At 39.2% G+C, this 11,888-nt stretch overlaps 2 protein-coding genes across 3 annotated transcripts in view; both read left to right on the top strand.

The window, feature by feature from the left end:
• Window positions 1–231: 231 nt before the first annotated feature.
• On the top strand, window positions 232–9,045 carry LOC311047375 (putative E3 ubiquitin-protein ligase HERC3). Of its 2 annotated transcripts, XM_084060071.1 has the most exons (23): window positions 232–531; window positions 797–908; window positions 1,191–1,267; window positions 1,601–1,822; window positions 2,122–2,213; window positions 2,354–2,484; window positions 2,910–3,034; window positions 3,411–3,487; window positions 3,603–3,718; window positions 3,805–3,864; window positions 3,972–4,077; window positions 4,422–4,620; window positions 4,913–5,067; window positions 5,584–5,706; window positions 6,086–6,184; window positions 6,353–6,514; window positions 6,648–6,788; window positions 6,985–7,145; window positions 7,252–7,318; window positions 7,432–7,502; window positions 7,775–7,958; window positions 8,098–8,200; window positions 8,370–9,045. In XM_084060071.1, the coding sequence occupies exons 1-23, from the start codon at window positions 300–302 to the stop codon at window positions 8,576–8,578; spliced, it is 3,024 nt and encodes a 1,007-aa protein (XP_083916197.1). In that variant the 5' UTR covers window positions 232–299; the 3' UTR covers window positions 8,579–9,045. The 2 variants fall into 2 exon arrangements, with proteins under 2 accessions (XP_083916197.1, XP_083916198.1); XM_084060072.1 differs by lacking the exon at window positions 1,191–1,267 and having other exon boundaries at window positions 394–531.
• Window positions 9,046–9,757: 712 nt separating this feature from the next.
• Window positions 9,758–11,888, top strand: part of snrkb (SNF related kinase b) — a 14,866-nt gene continuing 12,735 nt past the window's right edge. The window contains exons 1-2 of the mRNA XM_084059383.1: window positions 9,758–9,970; window positions 11,658–11,888. The exon at window positions 11,658–11,888 is cut by the window's right edge and continues 332 nt beyond it. The gene's annotated coding sequence lies outside the window, so the exon portion shown is untranslated. The remainder of the gene's footprint in view (window positions 9,971–11,657) is intronic.

Raw genomic sequence — 11,888 nt, forward strand, 5'->3', positions numbered from 1 at the left:
TTGGGGGGTCTGGTTTATGATTGATTTATTCAACAAAGCTGGGACAGTGTGAGAATCTAATATGGGACAGTAATGCTGATTCCTCTGCACAGCTTTCCAGCCAGCAGGTGGCATCAGTGTCTTACACTGAACACAACAGTTTGCTGTGCCAAAAGTTTTTCCGTTTCAGTTTCGCTTTTCATACGTAATATTGATCAATGACACTTGACTTTCGTTTCTTTGATACCGACACCCAGGCAGTGAAAGCCTGGTGATCAGCTGATATTTAAGTCCCAGAATGACAGTTTCACACAGCAGTGATGTATTCGTGGGGAGAGGACGCCAGTCGTGGCCTTGGTTCAAAAACTGTTTCTACCTGTATTATTACAAGTGCTGCCAGCACTGAAAATGCAAATGATATATATTTTTTCTCATCTCAAATCAAGGAGCTTTCAAAAGGTCGCAGCGTCGTCGCTTTCATCAAAAAGAATGGAGATGTGTTCGTCGTTCACACACATATTGAAGATGGAAAGAAGGTCACTGGAAAACAGAGTAAGCAGTGTTTATTTTTGCAGCTGTATCAGTTTATTATTATTATTATTATCATTATTATTAGTCATAGTTGTTGTAGTAGTAGTAGTATTTATATAATAGCAGTTCAGTCTTGAGATAAGCAAAACAAGGGGCAAACTACTTTATTCTGCTATGCTAGTTGTAGGCCATATCCACACTACATTTATAATCAGATTATCTGATTATAATCAGATATGGCTATTAATAATCATTTATGCTATGTCTCTTTGTGTTTTTCTTGCAGAGTATGTGAAATGCAAAGAAAAGATGAATGTTGTGAGTTGTAGTGATGATACTGTCACTCTCCTGTCTGAAGAAGGAAGGGTTTTCATCCTGGACACAGCTTGCACTCCAAGGTAAAGGAATATATCTGCTGGTCTCTCAGTGGTTATCAGTTGTTTTACTGGGGAGCCGTGTTTCAAAAATGATTTGGGTACAAAATGGGAGATATTTTTATTTAAATTCTTTGGAGCTTCTATTGGTTGTTTTTTGTCAAGACGATCAACCAATCTCAGAAGCATGTTTCATGTTATCCTTGCCTACTGTAAATCTCCCTGGATTAAGAAGAGCATCTGCTAAATGCCTAGATTGTAATTGTAATACCTGAATGTGAAAAAGTATCTTCTCTTCTTACTCAGGCCCATGACGGAATTGTGTAACATTCCTGTAACTCAGGTTGCTTGTGGAAGCCACCATTCACTTGCCCTGACAAAAGGTAGGCCTACAGTAAAGTGTATTAACAGCAGGATCAAAAACAATTGCTACTTCACCAGTACATTAAATCATAGCTGTTGCCCTCTTTGCCAAAATTGCCCTCTTCACAGGAGCCTAACGCCTGATTTACGCTTAGGCAACAAAGCATAATCTCAAAAAAGCTCAAAAATAATCTTCAATATTCTTTAACCGAGAAAAGAAAAAAAGTTGACACGTGGCATGACACTTTTCTGCCAAAGTATAAATCGATAGATAAATGTATGTACAGTAACTATCCATGTATGATGTATACTGTCATACTGAGTGAACGTCAGTCACATTACTGTCACTGCAGGTGGGCAGGTTTACACCTGGGGGCAGAACTCCAGTGGCCAGCTTGGTGTAGGAGAGGTGAACGCGACCATTAGCTCCCCACAACACCTCAAGTCTCTGTCAGCCGTCCCCCTGGTTCAGGTGACTGCTGGGGGGGAGCAGAGCTTCGCCCTCTCACTGTCTGGGACTGTGATTAGCTGGGGCAAGAACAGCTCAGGACAGCTTGGCCTTGGGGACAGAACAGGTACAGTACTGCCCAGTTTAACCACATTCAAGCCCGATTCATAGTACCTGTTGCACGTAGATTGGCTATTTTGACGCCGTAAGATGGAGCATAAATTGGGTTTAACCCTGGTCTCCCTATATTGGGCAATGTTCAAAAAGGTTAATAATTCTTACAAAATATATTTTTAAATTCATAAACTCTTTATTTATGAATAGTGAAAATAGGAGATCTGTAAGCTCACAATGTATCGTGTCATGAGCTTGTAGATCTATGCACCAATAAAGCTTGGTTGGTCATATTTTGATAATCTTCTACAGACAGACACATCCCAACTCTTGTTCATTGTTTGAACTTGAAGAAAACCATTGAGATTTCCTCTGGACAAGACCATACTGCAATTCTGACAAAGGTAACACTATAATCAGGTATAGTTTGGGTGTGGGTAAAGTGTATTATTATGTGTTGAACGTCCTAGGGTCAAGTTATCAACACAGAATGACATTTACACATTCAGTTATTGTTAAAATATATATATTTCTGTTTTTTCAGTGTGGCACAGTGCTTACATTTGGCTCTGGACAAAATGGGCAGCTGGGACACAACTGTTACCGAGATGAACTACATCCTCGGCTTGTTGCGGAGCTCTGGGGTGCAAAGGTCACCAAAATTGTGTGTGGAAGGTAATGCTTGCTAATGCTGCTCACAGACACACACGCGCCCGCGCGCGCGCGCGCACACACACACACACACACACACACACACACAGGGATGAAAACATGGTCTCCGGGCCTAACTTGGTACAATCCAGAATTTGTTCATTAGAACCTTCATATTTGAGACAAATTCATTATTGGGACAAAAAAGTTTCAACAATGGAGCTATACTAATATGCACAGGTTCAATCACATCTTGCAACATCCCTACATTGTCTCATCACCACCTGGGGCTTGTCAAAGTTTTAGAACCACTACTCCAACATGAGCTGCAAAAACATTAGTCCATAGAAAAAGTATACTGTAGCTTCAGTGCATTTGAATGTCTTTGTTAACATTTAATGTTACTGCTTCCTACTGTGAATGTTGATATTTTTTGTCTTCTTAACCAGACATCATACACTGGTGTTAACAGACTCCAAGAAAGTCTATTCCTTTGGATGTGGAGAGCAAGGTCAGCTGGGACGTGGAGGGGGGCGTAATCAGTCTGTGCCTCTACCGGTTCAACTGTCACATGGTAACTACAGGTGTCATCAGTGTTTACCAAACATTGGGCCGGGACCCATTTTTGGGTTGCGAACCAATTTGAATGGGTCGTGAGTAAATATTCCTTTTTTCATATCAATTTGTTTTTTTATTATCATTATATCAAAATGTGTCCCCCCACAAAAAAAAGTACATCTCCATGTTTCATGAATTAAAAACATTAAAAAAAATAAAAAAAAAGTCATTCAAAAATACTAAATAATTAAGAAGTAGTGAAAATAACCAATCCACTGCTTTCTCTTTTGGGTCTCGGGCTGAAAAGTTTGGGAAACACTGCTGAAGATGACTACCAAGAGCAAATTGTGTGTTATTGGAATAAAATTAAATACATTCTGCCAATATTCCAGACACCATTGCTGATCTAAAAGTCAGGCACATCTGTGCAGGAGGAAACGCTTCATTTGCAATGTGCACTGCTGATCAGGTATTAACAAACAGACAATGATCATGAAATGTAGTAAGAATGTTGTGCTTCTCGTTTGGTGTAAGTGTGGTGTGTCGTCTCAAAACAAATGTATGAGTAACCATTTTCTTTGTAGGAAAATCACAAGGGATCAATCAGTCATAATGTAAATGAGACACAGCAATGTTTAGATGACATGATTGAGATCTGGACCTCTGAATTCAGTCCAAAGTTATGGAGAAAGACACAAAAGTAAGTGGCAGGTACTAATACAAGTTTCAAGTTACAAGTATGGCTGCAGAACTCTCAGTGAAGTGAACTACATGATGTCTTCACAGGGAAATTGAAAGAACATTTTCCTCAGCATCTTTTTTGAACAGAAGTTTCCTCCACAGAAGGTAAAAGCAGTGTTTATTTTAACAATTTTTATTTTTATGAATCTGAATTTTCTGTGAATTGTTTGTTTGATTGTTTTTTATTGTTTTGGCTTTTTTATTTTCACCAGTGGTGATAAACACTTCAATACTTCTCCGAAACATTCTGGCCTGAACTTGCTTCTTGCACGACGTGCTTTCAAGAAGCTGTTAAAGAGTGACAAAGTGTTGGAAAAGGTACTGTTTTCAAATGACTCATCTTATTACTACTTCTAAAACATATTATCATTATTATATATTATGTATGTATAACAATTCTTACAATAGACAACATGCAGTTTTAGTGTTTGAAGGCTGGTTGGTTCAAAGCTTAGAAGTTGTGATGGCAAATTGGTAACCGAATTTCATTTTAAATGTAGGATTTAGCACTGACTAATTCCTTTATTTGTAGTTATTATAAGTCTACTCTATGCTACAGTATGCACTACCATTCAGCACATAACACACACACACACACACACATGTTATCTGTAACACCCCTGACTGGCAGTAACTCTGACCTGTCCTTTTAACGATACCAGGTTGAATCTGTTGTCTTGCACTCGCTGCTTCCGTCCCTTGACGATGCACCAGTTGGAGTTGAAGGACTGCGGGTCTTCCTGCTTCTGACTGAGCTACTAAGGGTCCTCGAGAAACATCCTCGAGGCCAGAGCACCGAGCTGACTGAGGCAGTCGCTGCAGCCATGCTCAGACTGCCCTCAGAGAGCCTCCAAGTCCTAGGTCATGTCACCACCACTGCTATAGGTGTATCTAGTGTAACTAGAAGGGTTGCATCATTAAAGTGTTGTAAAATTGTTATAGCAAAACACATTGCAGTTTTGTTTGATTAAAAACTAAATTTGTTAATATGTTCCTACAAAAACAACAACCTAAAAATGTAACGTTGCGGACAAATGCTGAACAGCTGTGTTGACATTTGAATTAAATTCAACAACATTTTGATACATATATATATTTTTTATAGATGAATTACTGAATAGCAATTACAACTTTTGTGTTTTTTGTTCCACAGGTTATTGGTGGTCTTCACTGAAGCGTCCCACTATGATCAAACATGTTACGTTGTGGAGGAACGCCCTGTCATTGATTCTAACCAGATCTTCCACTACTGATTGCCGCAGAGTTGGAGTAAAAAACATGCTAAAGGTTCTTCAACTTCTATACAGAGTTGGTATAATTTTTATCAATATTATTATTATCACTCAGTTATATCTGTAAAACTGCACTGAATAGGGACAGATTTTGATAAAGGCCCAGACAGACAGAAATATTCTTGTTTCTCATTTTGAACATAATTTGGTAAAAGGATGATGCACTGATTGGTCAATCGATTCTCAAAGTGTGGTCTGGGGACCCCCAGGGGCCCTTGAGGGTGTTCCAGGGGGTCTCCCAAGCAGAGTAGTTATAAAAATGAAATATTACATTTTATATAAATTAAAACCCTATTATATTCTTTGGCTATTTTTGAAAAGTGTAAAAAAGAAGAATTTTGACATTTGTTTAACACATCTTCTCTTATGGGGGTCCCTGGCATAAAATATTTTCAGATGGGGGTCCACAGCCAAATTTATATGAATTTGGAGGTTCTTGACATGAAAAAGTTTGAGAACCACTGGTCTATTCTACCTACAGACATATTATATTATCTTAACATTAACTTAACATAATTAACTTGTCTTAAAGGTAAATGACAAGATTGTCGGACCACTGAAAATTGCAGAAAGCACATTCTGTTTGGAGATTATTTTCAACCCACTCCTTCTTGCGGAAGATCTGAGACTCTGGCGTTTATGGCGTAATGCAAAGGTAAAAGTGCACCTCAGCACAAACCATTTAACTTTAGAATAATTTGACAAAGAATGAGTGAATTAATCATAATGTCCTGGGTTCCAGTCCAGCTCATGCCCTATGTCACTATGTTGATTATCGTTTCATGTCTCACTTGTTTCGGACATTCTTTAACTTCAGAAGCAAGTCACTTAAATTCCCCTTTGATTGTGTCACTGGTAGGCAGGTTTCTGAACTGTTCACAGCCCTCCTCAAACACAGATGGAGTAGACATAATTGGTACCATATTATCATGAGCATTAGTGAGGACCAATTATATGAAGATAGGTTGAAAATGGGCGAAGTTGTCGTTTAATAAGTACAGCTACTGTATACTGTATCTCTACTCCCCCTTCAGAATATGAAGGACATACCAGCTGTCATTTGCTGTTTCCCCTTTGTGATGAACCTGAAATGCAAGATCATGGTTTTTAACCTAAATGCAGACATCACAATAGTAAGTTACTGACTAGGCCTATAAACATTTCATCAATTTATGCACGAACATTTGTGACATTTCACAAAACAAGATAATACATTTTTTATTATGTTTTATGAACTGACTGACAAACTGTCATTTGTCAGGAGGTGCATAATAGTAGAAATATGTTTTTTTGTTTTGCAGGCACACCATCAAAATAATGGGATATATCCCTTTGGGATTGTGCCAACGCAGACATCCTCTGATAAATATTTTGAGTTGAAGCTGAAGCGAGCAACACTTGTAGAGGACACCTTTGAACAACTTGGTGAAACCTACCACGTTCACTTCAAGAAACCACTTGTGGTAAATACAGCACTCATATTTCTATGTAATTTAATATTTTTGACTGTGACTTGAGTATTTCCAAATAAATGCAAAAAAATAAATATTAAGTGTGTCTCTACCATTTTGCAAATACCTGTGTTTTCTTTCTCAGGTCTACTTTGACGAAGACACCAAAATTACAAATGTCTACAGAAATGACTTTTTCCTCCATTTATTTGATGAGTTGCTGTCACCTAAATCTGGGATGTTTATATACAATGACACCAAAACACTGGCATGGTTCCCCTCTAAAGTAAGACTTCTCTCAGATTACAAATAATGACAAATGGACCTGAGATTCTGGTTACTTTATCAATTAGTCACAGGCGATTACAATCTAGAGTAGAACCATGTTCTCTTTTGAGATAAAGAGAGGTAGGACCACGCATGAGCACAAATTCAAACTTCCTCACCATGTCCAAAATTAAACCTTTTATGATCACCAACAGGCGAGGGAAAAGCGATACTTCCTGCTTGGGGTTCTATGTGGATTGGCCCTATACAACAAGAATATTATACACTTACCCTTCCCAATGGCTCTGTTCAAAAAGCTAGTCAATGTAACACCATCACTAGAAGATCTGATAGAATTCAGTCCACAGGAGGGAAAGTAAGTGGGATATTTTGGATTCCTTCCTGGTATTTCTATCAATAACTCCAAATATATTTATCTACTAACTTTATAATTTTCATGTTTAATTTTGCTTCCTTTCAAGGAGTCTGCACTACATCTTGGATGACTATTTAGATGATGATATAGAAAGCTTGGACATGTGTTTTTCAGTAGGTATTCTAGCGAGTTGGACTGACTTCCTTCAATAATGTAATCAATTCTCCTTGGTTTTTACCAAAGGTCTTTAAACTAAAGCATCATGTTTTCTCCCTCATATCAACAGGTTGTCTGGGATGGGGTAGTGGTGGAACTTGATCCCCAAAACCCTGGAAAGCCAGTGACAAGTCAGAATAAGTGAGAATAATTATTTAAATAACATTTTCAATTGTGCTGTTTATAATGGATCTTGATGATATACAATTTGTATACGTACGCACACATGCACCCACGCACACATACACGCACACACACACACACACACACACACACATCATACAAGTCAATCAACACACAAGAACACTATTGTACTTATGCCTGGCAGCTTATAGCTACAGTACATTCTACCTCCTGTGGGATGCATAAATTGGTTTGGTGTACGAAAGTTCTGTGTTGTTGTGATGAAACAGGAAGGAGTTTGTGGATGCCTATGTGAACCATGCTTTCAACAAGTCAGCAGGAACGCTGTTTGAGGAGTTCAGAAAAGGTTTCCTCAAGGTGTGTGATGCAGACGTGGTGGAATTGTTTCGGCCACACGAGTTGAGAGATCTGCTGGTGGGTAAAGAGAACTACGACTGGGGGAAGCTGAAACAGGTCCGTAACATTCAGTCATATTGTTCTAGTAACCCATGTACCCCCAAGCTGTCATTGATCATATGTAACTACACAAATAACCATTGTTGATGATTGAATTTGCTCTGATAAAATGTTCTGCTCACTGTCAATGCATTAGAACACAACGTATGAAGGAGAGTACCATGCCAGCCATCCCAACATACTGATGTTTTGGGAGGTTTTTGAGGAACTGACTGAAGATGAGAAGAAAGCTTTCCTTTGTAAGTACTCCACCAAATGTGCTATTAACACATACTACAGTACTCAACACATAAAATGTGACTACAAATGCAGTTAAAATGTAACACTGCATTGACTTTCTGTGTTAAAAATGCTGTACTCTTTTGAAGAGAGCCCCACCCACCCACACATACTGTTATATGTTTATAGTATTTCTGACTGGATGTGATCGGGTGCCCATCCTCGGCATGGACCAGATCCGGATGAGAATAAGAGTCTTGTCCAACTCTACCCAGAAGTACTACCCTGAGGCGCTGACCTGCCATTCTCTTCTAGAACTGCCCATCTACCCTGCTAAGGAAATAATGCAGGCCCAGCTTACTGAGGCTCTGATGCACAACAGAGGCTTCTTAAAGTAACTGTGAATGTTAAATGGTGGGGGGTTGCACAAACATTTTCCGGAGAGTGGAAGCTATTTGGTGCATGTACAGTAAATCTGCTTTCTGCTTCATTTCTCAGGGACTAACATTTAGATTTATGTATTGTAAATGTATTTATTTTATGATTGGCCATGCCCTTTATGACATAAAAATCCTAGTGACCACTAGATGGTGCTCTCGTTCAATTTGTTCAACTGAATGATCATGGAAGTGTTGAGCATATTATGAGAGATTGTCAGATATTGATTGAATACTTTCCTGAAAGCAAAGTCAAATCTGAAACTTCAATCAATCAATCAATCAATCATTCTAACTAGACTCAGTAAAGAAGTTAACTGCAGTTTATGTTAAAGCTCCAGTTTGATATAATGATTCAGGTGTCATGTCCATACACAGACAAATGTGTCTGTGGCAGCCAGGACGTATCCATGTCTGTGTCCATTATTATTATTATTTTTTTAATAAATAAATATATATGAAAAAATAACATTACAGGTATGATGTTATTGTTTTGTGTAATGTGTGATGGAAGCACTTGCTGTACTGATAAGAGTGGATTATTGACTGCCAGTCTCCAGGTTTTCTTCAGAATAGTTAGGACACTGATTTAATTCATGCAGAAATACTATAATTTTAAAATGTGCAGCACATTGGAATAGACACAATGGCACATCAGGAGTCCACTATACATTTAGGCCATATAGGTCTATGTTTCTTGTAATAATATTTTCTCATTTTATAAAGCCGGCATGGTAATGACCCCTGTCCCCTGCTGAAGACAGAATGAATGAAGTTGTTGTTGAGCCTAATAACCCTGAAGACCATGGAGCTGTTATGTATTCACTGGATGTTCTCAATCATATTATGCATTCTATTATGTTGGCTGCCTACTGTACATCCATGATGACCCATTGTTTCATACATTGCCACGCCTACAAAAACAAGGAAAAAGTTAATCAGTTACATAATTTTCTGGCTTGAAGATTTTTCCTCTTGGACAGACATGAGTCCTCTCTCTCTCTCTCTCTCTCTCTCTTTCTCTCTCCCTCCCTCTCTCTAGCTGGAATGCATTGACGTCAGAAGGAAGCCAGACACGCGCCCACGAACACGCGCACTTAACATTCGTCCTGTCTCTGCGGATGCACACACACTGGAACACCGAGCAAGCGCACATAACATTCACACAGTCATATGAGCCATAGTTATAGCCAGATGTACCACTCTCTCTACCCAGACGGGGAAAAGTGTGTGAAACATGGCGTATGAAATAGAAGACGAACGCGGCATCATCATGATGTGTTAAGCTTTTGAATTGGACCAGATCGAGCCTTCAGGCAGTAGGACAGCTGCAGGATATTTATTTACACAATGGTAAGTTGCCAGTGTTTCAGAATAAACGTGACAGTTGTGATCCCTGTGATCTATAGGCATTAGTGAGACATTGAGCAGCGGGCATCAGTGTGAACCATGTATTCAGGATGAGGCTGAGCCATAGAGAGGCTATATAATTGTACATGCGTGTGTGTATTAGGCAAAAATAGACAGGGTGAGGACTATTGTAGTGTAGCTGCTACATGCGTGTGTGTGACTATGTGTGAACCATCTAGGCCATTGTTTCCCAAACAGTAGGTCGGGACCCAATTGTGGGTCGCGGACACATTTTAATGGGTCACGAGTAAATATCCCTTTATTTTTTGTTTCCTACATTTTTTTTAAATTATTATTTAAATCCCATGAAATGTGAAAATAACAAATTCAATGATTTTTCAAAAGAATGTCATGAATAGAAAAACTATGAAATTCTATGAATTCAAAAACAAATGTTTAAGAAGTAGTGAAAATTGCCGATCTACTGTATAAGCTCCTCAGGCGTCGCGGTTGCGTGCTTGTAGATCTGCTATTGTCACTAGCATGGGGCATTCTCTTTTGTGTGTCAAGCTAAAAGGTTTGGGAAACAGTGATCTAGGCAGGGTGAGGATCTGTTATTATGCGTATGTTCGAACATGGTGCGAACTCGGGACTGCAGACAGTTGCGGCCAAGTAGAGAACAGCTGCCTGGCGTTCACGCTTGTGTAGGAGCAGCACAAGCAGCAACGATTGCGCAGTCATTAGATGGCATGATTGTGAGATTCAATTAAAAACTGACTTTAAATGGCAAGTATTTAAAGACCAGACCTAACAGTAAAGTGTAACGAAGGATGTTAATTTGGGGTGGTGGTTCATTGAATGGAAGGTGAGGCCCATTTGTGTGTAGCCTACTTTATACACACGTGACTGTGTAAGGACCATCTAAACGTTTTATAAAGACAATACAATTTAAGTGGAAAACAATAAGGATGATGATCAGAGTTTGGAAATGCTGATGAAGAGGATGATGTGATGGTGAGGATGAGGATGATGAAAAAGGTGACAACATGTTACCTTGGGAATTATTATACAAAGATGACATCATCTAATGATGCTCTCACATAGGCTGGACTAATGACATAAACATGAACACAAAAACACACACATTAAGGTTTCCTGTTACAGTATTGATCCGGAGAAGCATTTATGCTGGGTGCTGTTGTCCACGAGAGAACCACTCCCCCTCCACATCATCAAGAATAAAATACTATTTTACTCTATACTTGATCTACTTTACTCTATCTGACCCCCCTTAGACTAGACATATTTTGGTCTGTGATGTGTATTTTTTCACCTAGAAGAATCTATATTTAGGTAATAGGTTAGCATCCCTCCACAAACTATCTCTGTATCTCTAGATGTGTTTTCTGTGTGTGTGTGTGTGTGTGTGTGTGTGTGTGTGTGTGTGTGTGTGTGTGTGTGTGTGTGTGTGTGTGTGTGTGTAGGGGGGAGGGGGCAGGCGGCAGGGGCATGAAATGTGATTCTATTTCAGGAAACTGTTTTATGGTTGAAGAGACGAGGCAGTGTTTGCAGATAACTATCCAGAACCCATTGCCAGTTGGATTGGAAATATAAACTGTAATCAATAGAGGTATTTTATTTTAAGTATGTATCTCTGACTCTGTTGTTGTCTTTTCTTTCTCCCATCTAGGCATCATCACACCAGCAGTCAAGAACTTTGCAAGCTTGCACTCCTCGCATACATTTTTCTTCCTTTGACACATGCACAGCCTTCTGTCTTCTCCCATCTGCCCTCCCTGCTGTTTTCATCTTTTAACCCCCCCAACACACACACACACACACACACACACACACACACACACACACACACACACACACACACACACACACACACACACACACACACACACACACACACACA

This window comes from Gymnoscopelus microlampas (genome assembly GCF_963454915.1).
Source record: "Gymnoscopelus microlampas genome assembly, chromosome: 6".
Taxonomy (NCBI): domain Eukaryota; kingdom Metazoa; phylum Chordata; class Actinopteri; order Myctophiformes; family Myctophidae; genus Gymnoscopelus; species Gymnoscopelus microlampas.

Bases quoted from the DNA above. Each gene is read 5' to 3' on its own strand.
- LOC311047375 (XM_084060071.1), top strand. From the start codon at position 300: ATGTATTCGTGGGGAGAGGACGCCAGTCGTGGCCTTGGTTCAAAAACT. The intron at 6,515-6,647 runs GTAAATACAGCA...TTTCTTTCTCAG, and splicing joins ACTTCAAGAAACCACTTGTG to GTCTACTTTGACGAAGACAC. The intron at 7,146-7,251 runs GTAAGTGGGATA...CTTCCTTTCAAG, and splicing joins TTCAGTCCACAGGAGGGAAA to GAGTCTGCACTACATCTTGG.